The sequence below is a fragment of the Blastomyces gilchristii genome, assembly GCF_000003855.2.
Source record: "Blastomyces gilchristii SLH14081 genomic scaffold supercont1.26, whole genome shotgun sequence".
Taxonomy (NCBI): Eukaryota; Fungi; Ascomycota; class Eurotiomycetes; order Onygenales; family Ajellomycetaceae; genus Blastomyces; species Blastomyces gilchristii.
In genome coordinates this window covers 12,716-33,657 of record NW_003101656.1, presented here as the reverse complement: position 1 = coordinate 33,657, position 20,942 = coordinate 12,716, and the positions used below count along the sequence as shown (strand labels likewise).

The window sequence follows — 20,942 nt, the reverse complement described above, 5'->3', positions numbered from 1 at the left end:
TATATCAGATCTCAAAATAGATCCATGACTTGAAAAAAATGAGAAAGTGATCTCATTTGATTCTATTTAGTTTCATTCTTGGCATAAAGTTACTATTTTTAGACATTTTAAGGTTTTTTTTAGACTATGTTTAATTTTTTAAAAAGTAACACTTTTTGATAATACTCAAATGAGATTTAAAGTCATTGAAAGCAATAAAAATAATTTAAATTGAGAAGTGGAAATCATGATCTCATTTGAAAAATGTGATAAGAGTAGACAGTAAGTTTCACTGAGACAGTATGAGACTACTATTTAATGATAGAACTGTGTAATGAGATCTGTTGAATTGGCAATGAGACTATCAAAAATTCTGATCCTGGTTCCAGACACGGTCACACGGTCAGTTTAATTCAAACTGTAAAGAATTATCTCTGTAAGTTCTGTAATTACTTATAAGATGATTGATATGATCTTCATCTACATGCAGAGGTCACTATCAATGATTGAAATGTTATTTCAACAGATATAAGCCTGTTCTTTCTTATATATAATTATCACATGAAGATGTTGAATCTTCTAGAAATTACACAGTTCACACTGAATTCTCACAGTCTGATTCAGATTGCTGATAATATAGTAATGAAGCTCTGAGATGTCTGTGACTAAACAGAGATCTTCATGACAATTACAAAACAAGATTAAGAGAATTAAATCAATGTTCATTGAGATCTCACTGAACAATATAATCTAGAAGACTTGATATGATTGAATCTTAAGAATATATGAATCACATGTTCATCTCATACACTGAATTATCATCATATCAAGTATAAAGTGATAGAAGTTTGAGATAGTTATAACTACTATCTTAATATATCATTAGAAATTTATAATGTCTTTCACACAAGCTTGCTCTGTCACACTGTCACTGACTCATTCTCTTCTCAACTGACTTTTAACTGACAGCTGTCAGGCATCATAGAAGAAGATAATGAGCTTGAGTGAGAGATTAAGAATATTCTCAATGAGAGATCTCACAGCTGTGACTGATAATATCTTGTGAAATAAGTCAGCTATAATCATCTGATCTGAACTCTAAGCTTCACATTATCTGAAACAGCAGCTCTCGACTGATGAGAACTGCTTCTGAAAAGAGAGAGTTAATGTGATAAGCTGTATCTGATTAATTATATAGACTATTTTATTACACTTCACAGATTTCTATCACTTCATTCTCAATCACTGATTCTCAGCTGTAATATATATACTCTGATTCTCAGCCATTCTTGAGCACTGATTCTCAGCTGTTACAAATTCATATAAATTCTTCTGCCCCGAAGCTTCACTGCATACATCATTACATATATATTTAAATATTTACTTTTATCACTGATTCTCATACTTTCTCTTTCTTTGCCTTCTTTAACATTTTTCACTTTGTTATATAAGATCTATAAATATCATATCAGTCTATTCAGCGTAGACTTCTTATATAAAAGTATTCACAGTTAGACTAACTGTGAGACCGTGTCTGAAATCGGAATCAGAATTTTTGATAGTCTTATTATCAATTTAACTGATCTCATTACATAGTTTTAATATTAGATAGTAGTCTTATACTGTCTCAGTGAGACTTACTATCTACTCTTATCATATTTTTCAAATAAGATCATGATTTTCACTTCTTAATTTAAATTAGTTTTCTTGCTTTAAATGACTTTAAATCTCATTTAAGTGTTATCAAAAAGTATTACTTTTAAAAAAATTAAAAATAGTCTAAAAAAAACCTTAAAATGTCTAAAAATAGTAACTTTATATCAAGAATGAGACTAAATAAGATCAAATGAGATCGCTTTCTCATTGTTTTCAAGTTATGATTTTATTTTGAGATCTGATATATAGTCATTTTGCATGTTTTTTTAATGACTAGTCTCAGTGAGATTTATGCCAAGAATTGTAGAAGATCAGATTAAATGAAATTAAATATGAAATTCATGATTTCAGCGGCCAGTCTATTCACAGTAGAAAGATAAATGTAGAAATTAAATATATAATAGTATTTAATCTGAGTTATAAATAGTATTCATAAACTTCAGTATATATAGTTGTATGTAGTTAAGAGCTGCTACCTCTATTAATTATATAAGAGATAGAAATAGAGGTAAAGAATCTGTAGAAAGTGAAATTTCTTACATTGTATTTAAGCTGAGTTACAAATAGTATTTATGAACTTCAGTCTATGTAGTTATATATAGTGAAGAGCTGCTAACTCTATTAATTACATAAGAGATTAGACTGACCGTGTGACCGTGTCTGAAACCAGAATCAGAATTTTTAAAAGTTTCATTATCAATTCAACTGATTCTATTACATGGTTTTAACATTAGATAGTAGTTTCATACTGTCTCAGTGAGACTTACTGTCTAATATTATCACATTTTCCAAATGAGACCATGATTTCCACTTCTCAATTTAAATTATTTTTATTGCTTTAAATGACTTTAAATCTCATTTGAGTGTTACCAAAAAGCGTTACTTTTAAAAAATTTAAAAATAGTCTAAAAAAACCTTAAAATGTCTAAAAATAGTCACTTTATGCCAAGAATGAACCTAAATGAAATCAAATGAGATCACTTTCTCATTTTTTTCAAGTTATGATTTCATTTTGAGATTTGATATATAGTCACTTTGCAGGTTTTTTAAATGACTAGTCTCAGTGAGATTCACATCAAGAAATGTATGAGATCAGATCAAATGAAATCAAATGTGAAATTTATAATCTCAGCAGCCAGTCTATAAGAGATAGAAATAAAAATAAAGAATTTATAAGAAGTAAGATTTCTTACACTTTTTCTAAATCTGAATTTGATACATTTTGAAAGAGAATTCTTATAAAAGCTTAATATTTTTTCTTAGAAGAATTTACTGTATATAATTCATTCTGAAACTTATATTTCAAGGCTGAAAGTTTTGCTACACTTCTTATTTTAATATAGTTAAAGTCAATACATTTTTTCTTATAATTTAAAATTACTTAATTATTTATTATCAATTCTATAATTAATTCTTAATTAATTGTAAAACAATTTTTAATTAATTGTACAATAATTCTTCTCTTATTATAACTTTTATATATAAAGAAGACTTTACTAATTTTATTTATAATTAATTTAATACTTAAATTATTCTTAAATTTAATAATGAAGTAGGTATTTATATAATTTACACTGAATTAATTATCTGTTATTCAAAGGTTGCTTGAGTCAGCGTATTGTTAGTGATTACTACATCTACCCTAGTCACGTGCCACCCCAACCTATTCATTTAGTGTAACTCGCGTAGTTAGATTACAACACAAAAGAACAATGTTACTCTTTAAGAGGTTATGAAGCTCTCTACACAATGAAAAGCTGCAAAATAACATGCAATTGACATCTTCACATGTCATTACAAGCATGTCTAGATGATTTATTGAGTGATTGAACTCATGATTAATCTAAGATCTGAGAGGACGCCTGACTTAACAAAAGAATACATGTCTTCAAGACAGAGAAATGAGAAAACATCAGAGCAGTAAATACAAGATCACAGATCACTGTTAATATTAATAATGAATCAGAAGATGGCTTCTGAGGTGTTTGAGCTGAATGAAACTATCACAGAGAAACAGTCTGATAAGTTTAACAAATATAAAGACTCAGTTGAAGATATCAGTGAGATGTCAGATAATACAGAGAGCTTAAGTAATCAGAACAATAATAGCTCTGTGAGTGAGAAGACTCACATGAGACTAGAAATTGCAAGACTTCAGCATGAAGTCAAGCAAATGAAGACAGACAGGGATGAAAATGAAGAGCTTAGTGCAGATTTAATGAACTATCTTTAACAGAAGAGTAGAACATCTGCATTGATAAATATTCTTAATGAATTCAGAGATTAAGTAAGGTCTATAAAGAAGTCTGTTATACTCACTGACTCTGCAAATTATTCTATATGAAAAGAAGAGATTCTGCTTGCAGTAAGACAATCTGAAACAGATGCCATTCTTAATAATAAGTCAATTAATTCTGATGAGAATGTCAGCATGAATATACAATGTTTTTGATCAGAACAGAATATCTGACTATATAACTACATATGATCTGCAATTACTCTGCAGGTCAAATCTCACTTTATTATACTCAAGAAGTCTCAACTATCTGCTTATTCTCTATAGTCTGTCATAGAGGATAATTTCACTGAGAGGCCTGCTGTTCACAGAACTCATCTGTTTCAAGAATTGATTGAGATGATATCAAAAACAAAACAATTCTGATCATGCATTTATTGAACATTTAATCACAATCAGAACTGATTATATCTGATTGAGATATAATGTCAAAGATTTCATGTTTTTCAACAGACTTCTTACAGGGATTAGTAAAGATTGATCATCTTTTATAAAGAATTAAATGAATGTAATAGAGAAGAATGAGAATACTAGAACACTCAAAGATGATTTCATGAAATTGTGTCAAGATATTCTTCTTCAATTGCCAGCTACTGGCAAATCTCTCACCTCTGATGGAAAGACCTCTGTAAATAATGCTCAAGATTCCAACAGAAAGGATAAAAAGAATAAGAAGAAGAAGAAGATCTCTGAGAATAAGGACAAAATTTCATCAAGCTGAATAGAAAGGGTAATAATACTATCTAAACATGTTATCATTGTCAGAAGATTGACCACATTCAAACAGATTGCTGATTGAAATTTCCTGAAAAATGCCCTACTAGCTGCGGTAAGAATAAGGATAAGAATGAAACAGGCTCAGTGTCAGTTCATAATATCATTGAGCAAGTATTTCATACAACAGAAACAGTCTATTCTACTGATTAAACTGGCAAAGATACCTGGGTTCTGGACTCTGAATTCAGTGCCTATGCTACATCTTACAAGAATCTCATATCAATAGTGCTGTAGAAGATTAATGTCATATTAAAGATGACTGATAAATCAACAGCTCCTGCAACAGCTATAGAGAAGCTGAATATATCAGTTAAAGAAGCAAATCTGCTGCTGCAGGACATTCACTACATTCCCAAGCTGGAGATTAATCTTATGAGTTTTGAAAAGCTTGTATGCTAGAGCTATACATATAAGTAACTGATCTATGAAAACACTCATTCAATCTTGCTAACCTCTTCTGACAAGATGTTGAGTTTTACTGCTAAATTGAGTGATAAGAACATCTACATTCTGAAAAAATAATCAATAACTAGAGACTTGATTCAATTCACAATGTTAAATAATGAATTTGAATCTGTGAAAATTCTACAGTCTGCAGAGAAAAAAGATCCTCTGATAGCATTGCTCAATAAGAATATCAAGATTGTTGAACACATAATGTTACAATAGCATCAAAAGCTTGATCATCTCAATCCTGTAAATATCACTAAATTAGCAGCAGATTTACAACTGAGAATGAGAATTAAGAATGACAGGGCTTTGTCATTCTGCAAGACCTGTGTACAGACAAAAATGACACATTCAACATTCACATCAATGACAAGAACTGTCAAATCTGCAATGAGATTCTTCATGAACCTTGCAGATGATGACTGTACACTATATAATAAAATCAATCTCTCTACTTATGAGAGGGTTAATTATTGAATGAGCATTACAGATGATGTCACACACTACAGGTGAATTATTCTTATAATATCAAAGAGTAAGGCCACTGTGTGTTTGATAATCTTTATTGACAGAATTGAGATCACTACTCAATATTGAATTGAGACTTTACACTGAAATGATGAAGATGAATTTAAAAGTGATGAATTAAAGACCTACTGCTGATGAAAAGAGATCACATATAAGATCACTACATCTGATACATCACAGTTCAACAGCCCTGCAGAACATGTCAATTATATTATAGATGAAAAGACAAGAAGCTTACTATTTGACAGCAGGCTCATAAGAGAACTTTAAGATGAAGCTATTCAAGTCACAGTCATAATAATTAACACATTCTCAATATCAACAAAGATTTACAAGTGTCAGAGAGAGACCTTATTATCCTCTTTTAAAGCTTGAACAGGTGTTCAAGCTTCTGCTCACTGAATACACAGATGAGGATGTAAGATGTATAAGAAGAATCTGAAGATTATCAATAAGCTCATGAATAGAACTGACAGTAAGCAATGATGATTAGTTGAATATTAAGAACTGCATCAATATTGTATCTGAGACTCTGCAACCTGAAAGCTTGAGATTGCAAGAGATATTGTTTTTGATGAAGAATTGACAACAGAATAAGCACTGATGAATGTCATTAGAGAAGTAGTTAAACTGTCAGAGGAATTGAATGTTCTTGATATTATGAAGAGATGATAACACTGCCTTCTAAGAAGACTCACAAAGAATAAACCTGATGTTTTAAGGATACTTGCTGATGATGATATGAACAGTGCACTGAAACTGACATATCTACTAGATGATGAGACAGAACTTGTCAATGATAATATGAATGACTCTGTGAATAAGAAAGATTCTGTTCTAAGTATTCTGACAGACCGACCAACTACACTAGCAGAAGCCAAGAGAAGCTCAGACTGAGACTATTAACATGAGACAATGAAAAAAGAGGTTAAGATATTTGAATAGAAGAAGATATATATTGTCATTGAGAAGGCTCTGAAAATGAATATTCTTACAGATAAATGAGTATATGATCAGAAATTTAACAATAAGAAAGAAATCATTCATTTTAGAGCTTTTTAAGTGATTAGAGAGTTCTTGCAACAGCAGGGTATTCATTATATGAGATTGTATGCTGCAGTGATATCAGAGTCTATATCACACAGTCTATTCACTATATCAACTGTCAAAGAATGAAAGATTAAATCAATTGACTATGTATCCGCATTTTTGAATGACATATTACCTCAGAATGAGATGATCTATATGCAACTGCTCACAGATGTTAAGCATGATAGAGAGAGCTTGATAAGATTACTCTGTTAGAGTCTATATAAAATGAAGCAAGCTGTAAGAATATAGTATTTTCTCATAACAGAGCATCTGACTACATTGAGATTCAAGATATCATCTTATAACAGTGAATTTCTATATCACTCTGTTCATCAGATCTATCTGATATTGTATATTAATAATTGTCAGATGACAGAATTTCAAGAACAGTAATTAAACTGAGTATTGAGAGAGATTACAAAGAGATTTAAGGCAAAGAATGTTGAAGAGACTAAGTCATATCTTGAAATGAAGATCAAATGTCAGAGAAATGATGATCTAGTGATTACACAGAGCTGTTATATTGAGAAGATTATTGAAGATTTCAGCATGAATAAGATAAATCCAGCTAGCATCTCAATAACAGTCAGTATACAACTGAAATTCTCACCTGATGAGAGAGAGGGATTGAATGATAACTTTACAGCTATGAGATATCATCAAGAATTGAGATTATTGCAATATTTGATCTCAAGCAGCCGGTCAGACCTGGCATTTGCAGTCAACTATCTCTCACATTTTAACTTGCATCTGCACAAGGCATGTTGAGCAGTGTTGAAGCATGTTCTATGTTATGTCAAGAAGATGAAAAACCATGGCATATTATACAGGAAGAAGATCAGTGATATGAGCCTGAGTTCTGTGATATACTGTGATTCAGACTGGACGGGGGCAGATTCTCAATACAAATCAACTACTGACTATGTTATATTGATTAATGAGTCACCAATCTCATGGCGGTTGCAGAGACAGATATCTATTATCAAATCAATCACAGAAGCTGAATATATTACAGCTAGTGAGACAGCTTGTGAGATAATCTGATTATTATTATTATTATTATTCTTCAATTATAGATGTATGCAGTCAGAGACTATGACATCTACCCGAGAACTTTTAGTTCTCAGGGTTTTTCCTATATCTGTAAAGTTAACTATTATACATTCATCAATTTCAGATATGCAAAATCAGAAAATTCCAGCTCAGAATACAAAAACTGTTTACAAATTGCAGTGTTTTAACATCATCTCATACTTTGAAACCATTTGACAATATCATGACAAAGGAAAAGAGAACACAGTCTTAAAGATAGACACATTAAATAGATAGACAGAAAGAAATTGAAATGAAAAGATAAAATAAAGAAAGACTGTAATAAAACAAATTATTAAAAGATAGTATATAGCTGTTTTAACAGACTATATCTGGTTGATTTCCTCCTCTTCATATTCAGATAATTCTGAATTTAGCCATTTTCTTGTAGCTGCTTGAGTTTCTGATAGAAAGTCTATTAAGTATTTAATTCCTGTCTCAGTTGAGAATAAGAATCTTATATTTAATTGATTTAGATCATACTTCTCTTTCAATCTGGCTCTGAGACTATTGTATAATGCACAGTGTATTACAATATGCTCAGGATTCTCATTTGTATTGCAGAATGAGCATTCTATTGAGTCAAATCTATCATCAAATCTTTGTATATAAGATTTGAAATAGCCATGTCCTAGTTTCAGCTGTATTATAGATGAGAATATTTTCTTTTTACATTTAATTGAACAAGATTTCCACTTGGGTTTTGTTTCAAATCTTGAATAATGTATACTCTTCTTTTGTTTCTGCCAGCTTTCATTTCACTTGTCTAAACAAGATTCTTTTATTTTTCTCTTTATAAAAGATCAGGACACAATTTTTTGAATAGATCTGCTTAATTCTGCACCCTTTTTTACAGCTGAATCAGCCAATTCATTGCCATGAATATTCATATGAGCAGGAACCCAGTGCAGATGAATTATCAGCTTTGATGTTCTTCTCTTTTGAATTTTCAAAATAGAGTTTAAGATCAGTTTAAGATTCATTTGATCATTATGAATCTGACTATTTCTAAGTCTTTTTAAAGCAGCTTGACTATCAGAGAATATTCATGCCTCTTTCAAACAATTTCCTCTTTTATGAGATTTTATTTCAATGAGTTTGAAAGCTTTCACTATTGCAAATACTTCAGCATCAAAAACTTCATATTCAGAGCCTAGATTTCAGAAATCTGAGATAAAATTGATATTATCTTCAGTATAAGCAATGCCTGCACCTAATCTATTCAAGTTCTCATTTTTTGAGTCATCTGAATAAATCAGAATAGAGTTCTTTATATTGATTGTAGAAATTCTCTTCAAATGCTGTTCATATTCTTTCTCTTTTGATAGTTCACTTATTTGTAAGTCTATAAGAGATTCAAGCTTTTCTCTCCAGGGAGATAACTTCTCATGATCAACTTTTTCAACATTTAAAGCAGAAAATTGATTTTTAATCAGAGAGCATAGTCTGTACAGTTGAGAAGGCATTTTCTTTGAAGAATTATTTTCATTTCAATCAAGAAATCTATTCCAATCCAGTTCATTTCCAGAGTTAATTGATGAAAATGAAGGAGAGACTCTTTCTCTGATTATATGATTTGAGCTCATCTTTACAACTCTCAGAGCATAGTTCATACAGACCTTTTCAAATTTAATAGCAGAAGGAGGAATTGAAGCTTCAATTTCCATTGCTTTAATAGGAGATGATTTGAATGCTCTCAGAATTCTTCTCAAGGCTCTGTTTTACAGACTTTGAAAGAGTTCAGTGAAATTCCCTTGATTATTTCATCAAACTTGAACTTCATAATCCGCTACTGATGTAATACAGGCTATATATAACTGTCTCATAGCCTGGAAGAATAGACCTCTCTCTGTATTTGATAGTCTGATTATGTTATTCAATAGTCTTTCTGCCTTGACAGTTCTTTGTTGAATATGATATTTAAAATTCAACTTGGAGTTTAACCATACTTCTAATCATTTGACATTTACACTGAGTTTAATCTCTCTATTTAAAAGAGTTAGAGATAGTTCTTTCTCATTGAATCTTGAAAAGAAGTGAATTAACTCAGTTTTATTCATATCAAATTGAATTTGATTAATATCTGCTCTAACAAAGATTTCCTTTACAGCTTCTTCAATTACTTTCAAATTCTCTTTGATAGTTTTTGAGCTGTAGACTAGATCAATATCATTCACATAACTCAGAGATTGCACTATTCTCATATTTCTATTTTTAAATAGATATGCAATGTATATTGCAAATAAAATGAGTGAGATTGAAGATCCCTGTGATACTCCTATTTTTATCTCAGTCTTGTCTTGTTTCATTTCATCAAAGAAGAGTTATATACTTCTTTTAGACATAAAACAGTTAACTCATTTTATTAGAGAAAGTGACAGTTTTAATATCTTCAATGTCTGAATTAACTTTGACTTTGAAACATGATCAAATGCTTCTTTTATATCAATAAAAACTGCAGTTGAGACCAGACCCTCATGCTTTGCTATTTGAATATCATGAACAACTGAGAGAACAGTGTCAATTGCAGAACACTGTTTTCTATCTCTCATTTGTTCACTGAATAAAAGAGAATTATCTATAGAGCTTATAAAAGATAGTCAAGTAGCTATTATCTTTTCTAAAACCTTTCCTAGGCAGTTCAATAGAGATATTACTCTATATGACTTAGGAATTGAAGTTTTTCTATTAGGTTTTGCAAGAATCACTCCAGTAGCTTCTCTCCAGCATTCAGAATAATATTCATTTTTCAAGAGATTGAAAAAGAGCTCAAAATATTCATTCTTTAAGTAGGAATATGTATTCTGAATAATCAAGTGATTAATTGAATCAGGACCTGCAGCAGTTTTAACAGAACTTGAGAAGATAGCTGACTCTAATTCATCTTGTGTAAGATCAGGCCATTCCCAGTCATTTTCATCAATGTAGTTGAGAAGTGATATATTATCTTCCTCTGAATCTGAATCTGAATCTGGTGAGTTCTGAAAGAGAATTCTCATGAAAGCTTGACATTTTTCCTCAAAAGAGTTTGCTGTATATGATTCATTCTGAAACTCATATTCTAAGGCTGGAAGTTTTGCTAGAGATAATCTGATTGAATGATATGTTATATGATACTGGGTTGATAAATGATGAAAAAGTGAAAATATACTCACATCTATGAGTTGATAATAAGAGAGCAATTGATCTAGTAAAGGGAGAATTCTTAATATGAAGATCATGCCATATCAAGATTAGATATCATATTCTCCGCAATTTGATTGAAAAAGAGGAAATCATGATGAAACATGTTGATTCTACAGTGAACATAGCTGATGGACTCATCAAGCCACTGATGAAGCCTGCATTTGAAGAATTTGTCAAGAGAGTTGGCATTCAGGAAATTGAGAAGAAGGAATGATTGAATGATAATGATGATACAGCAGATCAATGAATTTTATATGTATTTCTTGATTTTTACAGTTATTGCTGTACAGATGTCTTTCCTAATGAGGAAATCAGGGTCTAATTCATGTAATTAATTATTATTGCATTTTTGAAAGATTTGAGGATGGGGGAGGCCCCGGGTGATGGCTTATTATAGGCCACGGTGTAGCAAGAGGAGGTGTTGGTGATTACTACACCTACCCTAGTCACGTGCCACCCCAACCTATCTATTTAGTGTAACTCGCGTAGTTAGATTACAACATAAAAGAACAACGTTACCCTCCAAGACGTATGATTACAGGCGTACGCTGGCTTCTTATATACAGTATACTAAATTAATTGATGGCTGCTATGACCTCTTTACATTTATAAGCAAGTTCAGAAGCAGTCATGTTATTATTCAGCAGTTTTATATTCTTTCAAATCACATTCTTCTTCATCAGATTCAGTCACACTCATGTGATTATAATATGCACTCTAGCTTCATGTGAATTAGCATGTTACTAGTATTTGCAATTGTATAATTTATCTCTGATTCAGCTAGCATTTTGTATATACTCTCATAAAGAAACCTTCACTGTATTACATCACTCATTTACTAACTTTTCTCATTCTCTAATTATCTTCTTCATTATCATTATTATTAAATGTTATTATCTTCTTCAAGATTTCTGCTTCTTCTTCTATTCAACATCTTTTATCTATTTATCTATCACATTGTACATGTTTCTGGCAATGATTCTCTGTTCTCATAACAAGTGTCATCATAGTACTCATATCAGGCAGTTTATTAGCAGTAAGTGTAATATGTTGTGAAATGAGATCAGAACTTATTTATCTTCTAATAATTATCAGAATGTACTACTATAAATGATATATCTTCTTCATCTTTTTATACACTCTCAACCTTCTTTTCTCAGCAGATATCTGATTGTGTTTCTTGATTATGTTTTCTGATTGTGTTTTGCATGGACACAGATGCTTATATGTTTGTTTTTAATTTATGTAGAATCTTCACATGTTAACAGATTCATGTCTGCTAATAATCATGATCTCAATATTAAATCATCAGTTGAGAACTTGAGAGAAATGATAATGAAGAAATTGCTTATATTATATGTGACTGAGTCTTCTGCATCTTCTTCTGCCTTCTCTGTTTCTTTCTCTGCTACTTTTCTTCAATCTTCTACACTTAGACTGACCGTGTGAGCGTGTCTGAGACCAGGAGCAGAATTTTTGATAGTTTCATTGCCAATTCAACTGATCTCATTACACAGTTTTAACATTAGATAGTAGTCTCATACTGTCTCAGTAAGACTTACTGTCTAATGTTATTACATTTTTCAAATAAAACCATGATTTTCACTTCTTAATTTAAATTATTTTTGTTGCTTTCAATGACTTTAAATCTCATTTAAGTGTTATCAAAAAGTGTTACTTTTTAAAAATTTAAAAATAGTCTAAAGAAAACCTTAAAATATCTAAAAATAGTAACTTTATACTAAGAATGGGACTAAATGAGATTAAATATGATCACTTTCTCATTTTTTTCAAGTTGTGATTTCATTTTGAGATTTGATATATAGTCACTTTGCAGGTTTTTTAAATGACTAGTCTCAGTGGGATTCATGCCAAGAAATGTATGAGATCAGATCAAATGAAATCAAATATGAAATTCATGATTTCAGTGGCCAGTCTATCTACACTTGTCTCTGTGTCTTATTCTCTCACTCTCTCTACTCTGACTTCTACTACTCTTACTTCTGCTACTTCTGTCCTCACTATCTCTGCCATCACTTTCACTTTCATTACCAGCTTCCCCTGTTTCAAGAAGATATTGTGTAGACTAGACTGGCCGCTGGGATCATTAATTTCATGTTTGATTTCATTTGGTCTGGTCTCATACATTTCTTGGCATGAATCCCGCTGGGACTAGTCATTAAAAAACATGTAAAGTGACTATATATGAGATCTTAAAATGAAACCATGACTTGAAAAATGTGAGAAAGTGGTCTCATTTGGTCTCATTTAATTTCATTCTTGACATAAAGTTACTATTTTTAGACATTTTAAGGTTTTTTTTAGACTATTTTTAATTTTTTAAAAAAGTAACACTTTTTGATAATGCTCAAATGAGATTTAAAGTCATTTAAAGTAATAAAAATAATTTAAATTGAGAAGTGAAAATCATGGTCTCATTTGAAAAATGTGACAAGAGTAGACAGTAAGTCTCACTGAAACAGTATGAGACTACTATCTAATGTTAAAACCATGTAATGGGATCAGTCAAATTGATAATAAGACTATCAAAAAATCTGGTCCTGGTCCCAGACACAGTCACACGGTCAGTCTAGTGTAGACTTGATAAATTATGTTTCTCAGTATGTATACTTTCATCTTTCTTACTAATCTCTAGAATAATTTATTGCATGAAGACTGTGTACAATACAATTATTTAAATCTCAGTCATAGATAGACTGACCGTGTGACCATGTCTGAGACCAGGACCAGATTTTTTGATAGTCTCATTACCAATTCGACTGATCCCATTACACAGTTTTAACATTAGATAGTAGTCTCATACTGTCTCAGTGAGATTTACTGTCTACTCTTGTCACATTTTTCAAATGAGATCATGATTTCCCCTTCTCAATTTAAATTATTTTTATTGCTTTAAATAACTTTAAATCTCATTTGAGCATTATCAAAAAGTGTTACTTTTTAAAAAATTAAAAATAGTCTAAAAAAAACCTTAAAATGTCTAAAAATAGTCACTTTATGCCAAGAATGAGACTAAATGGGACCAAATGGAACCACTTTCTCATTTTTTTCAAGTCATGGTTCCATTTTAAGATCTGATATATAGTCACTTTACATGTTTTTTTAATAGCCAGTCCCAGTGAGATTCATGCCAAGAAATGTATGAGATCAGACCAAATGGGACCAAACGTGAAATTCATGTTCCCGGCGGCCAGTCTAGTCATAGACACTGATTATTACATTCATTTCAAATATTTATAATGAGACAATTATTCATTTATATCAGAGAATTATCTCTCTTCTTAACAGTGTTAAGATTATAAGTTTTTTCTTTTTTCATCTTCTCTTCTAATACTAATTTTTCTAGAAAAAATTGTTATAAGTTTTATCATACACAAAGTTATAATATTCACAGACATCAAGAAACTTTTTATAACTGTAAAGTTTAACATTACAGAGACATTCACTTCAATAAATTTCTTCAGAATAATAGATCTGTATGAGTCTATTCTCTGACATCTATTATCTGACTTTGTGATGCAGGTAAATGATATCTGTGTTTTCATAAATAAGAATACAGATGTCATACTGTTTTACACTCATGAGTGTGAGACTTATATGTCTTATCTGAGATGTTATTATGAAAATGAGCTGTTTGCATGATATGTTCTTCTCTCTGCATTCTCTCATGTCTCTCTCTCTCTTTCTGAAAAGCCTCATACATGTTGTAATTATATGTACAATTCTAAGGCTAGTGAGTGTTTATTCAGTAATTATTATCTCTGTTTTTGCAGTTTTATACACTAACAATATTTCTTAGTTGCTCCGGCGCCACAGGTTATTGTAATCAAAGATAATCATGCTGCTGAGACTACTCTCTCTTCCTTTTCTGCGGGGAAGGTTGTGTGTATATCAGATTATAAGCATTCAGCTCTGAATGACTTCTGCTGTCATTTATTCAGTTCTGCATCTTCTTCTTCTTCTGTTTCTTCCGCCTTCACCTTCCCTGCTCTGACTTCTGATTCTGTGAGTTTCATGCTCTTCTTCAATTTTTCTATACACATGTGTACACATTTCTATATTGACATTTCAGTCAATCTTGTGATAAATGATATTAATAATGTATGCAGAGTAGTAGAGAAATCAGAGATGTATATAATATTATTACAAGAGTAGCTTACAGCTCTTGAATCTCTTACAGATCTCAAGTTTTGAGATTTCCTTTATTTTTGACATTTTTCAGATAACATGGTATTGAGAATAGATTAAACATGTGATGTATGAAAATGAATGAGATATATAATAATATTTATCTTTTACAGCTGATTCTTACAGTTAATAATTAATTCATTATCTCTTTTCTTTTCTTACACTTTTTTCTTTATCTACTAGTCATCACTCTTATATAATCTCTATATAATACAGTGTTCAGTAACTAGATTCAGCAGCTTTCATCTTTTATAATTCTATCTTATATATTATACTATCTCTCTTCACTCACTCAGACTACTACAGTGAACAGCTTATTAAAACTAATCTCACTCAATCTCTGAGTATTCTTAGAGATTAAGATGACTTAGTCTCACACATCTGTGAATGTTTAAGATACTTTATTCTCTGTTATCTCTGTAATTGAACTGATGTAAACAGTTAAATTTAACTCTGAATTTCTTTTTCTTCTGTGATCTGATTTATATATAAATCTGTTACTTTGAGACTGCTCTTTACTGCATTGCATTCACTGTCTGCAGCATATTATTATATAACTGGCTACAGTCACATCACTTATTGAAGTATGATATTTATCTGATTTCTTCATTTCTTCTCATTCTTTTCTTATAATTGTGAAAAGATTGCAATAAGTAAGATTATCTGATTTATAAGTGTCTATGATTTCTCTTACTTTGTAAGACTTTTCAATTATAAGTCTCTTCTTTTTCAACACTGATAATAGTGCTGTGAATAATTATAATTCACTCAGATCTTGCATCTTTATCTTTATAAGATGTGAATTATTTATCAAGTTGTATAAGATTTATCTCTCTGATTTCTTCAATGTGTATATTCTCAGAGAATGTGATGTGAGTATTTTATACAAGCTTAAACTATCTAGGTTGAAACTTCTCAGAACTCTTATTATATATAAGAACTCATATTTTCATCTTAAGACTTGATTTCTTAACTAGTGAGTCTTGTATTCTTTTTGATTGAATTACTCAGTTCAGAAGTAACTTGTTAGCTTTTGTATGTGTGTGACTGATTTCTTTCAATCTTGATGCTGTGTCTGTGACTGCTGTGTCTGCAACTACTACTACTGTGTCTGTAATTACTATTCTCTCTCTCACTTGTTCTGAAGCATTCTCTGAGATGTGTGAATGCAACTCATACAACAGATAGAATGATGAATACTTGAAGACTGTATACTGCTGAATTTGTGTAGCTAATAGTGCCTGACTGAGATATTCATCTCATAGTTACATAGACTTACTCACTAGATATTTCATTAGCATGTTGCTTAAGATTTTATTCAAGTGTTTCATCTTTCTATTTATCTGCAGATAATATAATGTTGTTCTACAATATCTTATCTGTAACTGACTTATGAAATGCCTTATCACTTCTTCTGTGAGATTCACACTATTATCAGATAGAATCTCACATGGTATTTCATAGTTAATATGAATTTTATTATGTAGAAACTTTATCACTATCTCTTCTATTATCTCTGAAGAGGCTTTTACAACTGATCAGTCAGTAGTGTAGTCAATACCAGTGATTATTCAATGATTTTCATTTAATATTCATAGTAGTATATCTATGAGATTCATCTCTCATTATTTGAATGATTGTATTATACATTTCATCTGATATTATACTTTCTCATGTTTTAATCCTTTCTTAGATTCTTTTGTGACCTGATAATTCAGGCACTGATATGTATATATCTGAATGTTCTCAGCTATACTTGATCAGTACACTCTTGATTTAAATATACTTATAAGTTCAGAGCTTTCTAAGTGACTGAATTTCTTATATATATAAGTTATCAAGTTGTGTCTAAATAAATGTTCTAGATAGAGAGCTTCTGTGTATTCTAGATTACAGTAAAGCATAACATTATTTTTCAATTTTCTCAGCTTGAAGTTCAGAAGTATCTCTTCTACTACTTTTATAAGATGCTTATTATCTGATATCTTGTCATTCTTTAAGTAAGAGATTATTGTGTTCATTTATTCTGATTTCTTACATTCTCTCAGCATGTTCAATACAAACTTTTCTTATATCTAATTCATAGAACTCTCACTTATGAAATTGAGTCTGTAACTGATTATATTAGATATTATAGTATCTGATTTCTTTCAGTATTTAATATAAAGATTGTATGCTTGAAACTCTGAGATTTAATGTGTTAAGTATTTGAAATGTTTCATTGTCAATTATAGATAGATGAGGCTTTTGTAATCTGTGATCACTGTTATTATATATCTGTTATTGATATATCTATTTCACAACACTAGTGTGTACTTAATTGCTAGTAATATCTTTTCATGTACTGAGTAATTGAGCTCAGTATCTGATAGTTTTCTATCATTGTACACTACTGAGTGCAGCTTGCTGTTCTTACTCATCTGTAAAAGAATGTCTTTGATAGCTTATTCAGATATGTCTGTCTCAATGCCCCGGTGGCTGAATGGTTAATACGGCCACCTGGCAGCGCCTTGGCGTGGGAAACCAAGGCGCGTGGGTTCGAAACCCGCAGGGGATACATTAAATCCGGAACTCAAGCACCTCAGGTTTCTAATAAATACAGAGGTGTACAAATCGCTTCAATGAAGCACTCTATATTTCTGAGCTGAGAAGTTATTATCGCATGTATCTAATTGTCACTTCTTTGTATTTTCCTATGTTCATGTTATCTTGACGTGATCTCAACATCTGTATTTTCTCCTGTATAATCAACACTTGATCTGTATTTAACATCACGCAAGAACTCATCATAAGCTTCACTTGCATATGAGTATAATGGAAGAATAATAATAATAATAATAATGTCTGTCTCAATATAGAAAGATTTATCATGATTTGATTGAATAAGCACTGAGAATATTATCATATATTTTCCCAGTATGAGAAAAGCCTTCTCACATACAGTATTTCAGATGATTGAATGAAACTTCTTCTTTCACAGATTAGTATTTATTTGTCTTAAGAGATCTGAGAGTGATGTAGCTATTTATATGAAATCTTTGATAAATCTGCAGTAATATGAGATTAGCTTAAGAAACTGTTGTATATAATATATATTTCTCAGCTGTGATCAATTTAATATAATATTCAATTTCTTCAGAATGAGATGTATACAGTCAATCACTACTACATATTCTATGAACTTCAACTCTTTCATTTCAAACACACACTTTGTTAATTTAATATAGCACTTATACTCTGTCAGAGTTATAAGCACTTCATTAAGATGCTTCAGATATTTATTATATGATTTTAAGAAGACTAGAATATCATTCAGATATAACAGACATGAGATTTCATTCTGTTTATAAAGAATCATATTTATCATTATTTGAATGATGATGAGTTCATTTGTCAGACTGAATGATATTATCAGAAATTCAAACTTTCTTCATTATATATTAAATGCAGTTTGTAGTACTAATAGTTTGACTATACAGATCTGTCAGTATTCTGAGAGAAGATTAGTCTTTGATAGATATCAGATGTTTTCAACTGTATTCAAATGTTATTAAATCTGTGACAGTGAATATTCATTCTTGATTGTAAGCATATTGAGTGCTTGATAATTGATACATATTCATCACTTCTCATCTGCTTTTTTTATAAATAGAACTGGGAAGTCTTATGCACTTGATGAGAATTGTATGAGATCACATTCTAGAAGATCTGTGATATGACACTTCTATTCTTCAACATGTGTTTATGATAGAGAGTATGCATTTTAATTAACTGGTTTCATATTCTCTGTGTTGATCTCATGTACAAATCCTCATTCTGGCAGTAATTTTAGTTAAAGATCTGTTTGAAAGACCTTTTCATACTTCTTCAGAAGTTTCTTCATACACTTATTCTTCTGCATATTCTTTATCTTGCTTTTCTCCACTTTTAGATCTTATATAACATACAGAATGCTTTCAGATAAGGTCTGACAAATCATTCTCTTTACTTGTTAATGTGTAAGCAGATTTAACTCTTCTATATCAGAGATGTGAAATGTTCTTCTCATATCAGTTAATAGAATTATATGAATCATTTTCTTTCTATCAGTTAACTGTATATAACACATACATCATTGAATCTGTGAATTAAATCTTTGAAACTAATCAAGTTCAAGAATAAGATTATATTTCACATTCTGCAGCTCTTACACCTAAATATAGCAAGATCATTCTTCAAAGTGCAAGAGAACTCTTACTCTTATAAGTGATATTAAATATCAGTTATCAGATAATCTTATATATTAGAAATTCTTCACTCAGTGAATCTCTTTCAGTCTTCAAATTATATAATTATTAATATATTATGTAGAAGCTTCTGTGTCTGCTAACACTTTTACAGTCATCTCTCAATTCTTATTCAAGTGCTCTTTATACATTAACATTTCAGATCTCATGATATTAAGATGAGTGTTCACTTCATTATTCTCTTCATCTACATCTTATTCAGAAGCCTGCTTTCTCTTAACATTTACAGAATTTAGAGAGTCATCTAACACAGATATCTCTTTCACTTTGAAGACTTTTTATAGAATATCAGTGAGTGTCTCTGAGCTCACTGATTCTGCTAGTTTTTTGACTCTCTTGCTTCTCTTGACTGTGTATGCTATGTGTAATCTTTTGTATCATGATTCTAGCATTCACAGTTGAAGCAAGCTCAATGCTTATAATTAGACTGACCGTGTGACCGTGTCTGGGACCAGGACCAGATTTTTTGATAGTCTCATTACCAATTCGACTGATCCCATTACACGGTTTTAACATTAGATAGTAGTCTCATACTGTCTCAGTGAGATGTACTGTCTACTCTTGTCACATTTTCCAAATAAGACCATGATTTTCACTTCTCAATTTAAATTATTTTTATTGCTTTAAATGACTTTAAATCTCATTTGAGCATTATCAAAAAGTGTTACTTTTTAAAAAATTAAAAATAGTCTAAAAAAAACCTTAAAATGTCTAAAAATAGTAACTTTATGCCAAGAATGAGACTAAATGAGACTAAATAGAACCACTTTCTCATTTTTTTCAAGTCATGGTTTCATTTTAAGATCTGATATATAGTCACTTTACATGTTTTGTTGATAGCCAGTCCCAGCGGGATTCACGCCAAGAAATGTATGGAACCAGACCAAATGGGACCAAATGTGAAATTCATGATTCCGGCGGCCAGTCTACTTATAATATCAAGGTTTTCACTTAGAAGATCTCTTTTTCAGAGAATTCAGTGCTTTAGCAATGATATTCAGATCTAGATTCAGTGTATTTAAGTGTATAACTTGTGTTATAGAAGTCTGATTATCTGTTCTTTATTAAAGTATACTCAATTGCAGTATTTTCTGTTACAATTGACTCACTTGTTTCTGTACAATGAGAATGTTATATGCTTTCTTCACTGTATCTGATTGTGAGATTAAGCATTTTCATTTCACTCTCAACTCAGATGTAAGATTATGAATAAAGATCTATAAACAGAAAGATGTTAAAAGCTCTTTATTTAATATAAGATAGTGTAAGCTGAAGTGTGTAAAATATGATATAAAATCACTTACTTATCTACACTTAGTAAAGTGTTTATAACACTTATCTCACACATTCACTTTCTCAAAGTTGTGTAAGATTCATTAGAAAAACTCATT

At 30.6% G+C, this 20,942-nt stretch overlaps 2 protein-coding genes and 1 pseudogene across 3 annotated transcripts; all 3 read left to right on the top strand.

Moving 5' to 3' along the window:
* Positions 1–3,592: 3,592 nt before the first annotated feature.
* Positions 3,593–3,868, top strand: BDBG_17815 (uncharacterized protein; the record flags this gene model as incomplete). Its single annotated transcript, XM_031725455.1, has 1 exon — positions 3,593–3,868. The coding sequence occupies one exon, from the start codon at positions 3,593–3,595 to the stop codon at positions 3,866–3,868; it is 276 nt and encodes a 91-aa protein (XP_031580910.1).
* A 7,935-nt stretch (positions 3,869–11,803) lies between these two features.
* BDBG_17814 (uncharacterized protein) lies at positions 11,804–12,092 on the top strand (the record flags this gene model as incomplete). The annotated part of the gene is made up of 1 exon (XM_031725454.1): positions 11,804–12,092. A coding segment is annotated over one exon (288 nt), but the record flags the coding sequence as incomplete, so codon positions are not given.
* A 5,641-nt stretch (positions 12,093–17,733) lies between these two features.
* Positions 17,734–17,822, top strand: BDBG_17813 (annotated as a pseudogene). Its single transcript has one exon. The product of its transcript is annotated as a tRNA-OTHER (tRNA).
* Positions 17,823–20,942: the final 3,120 nt, after the last annotated feature.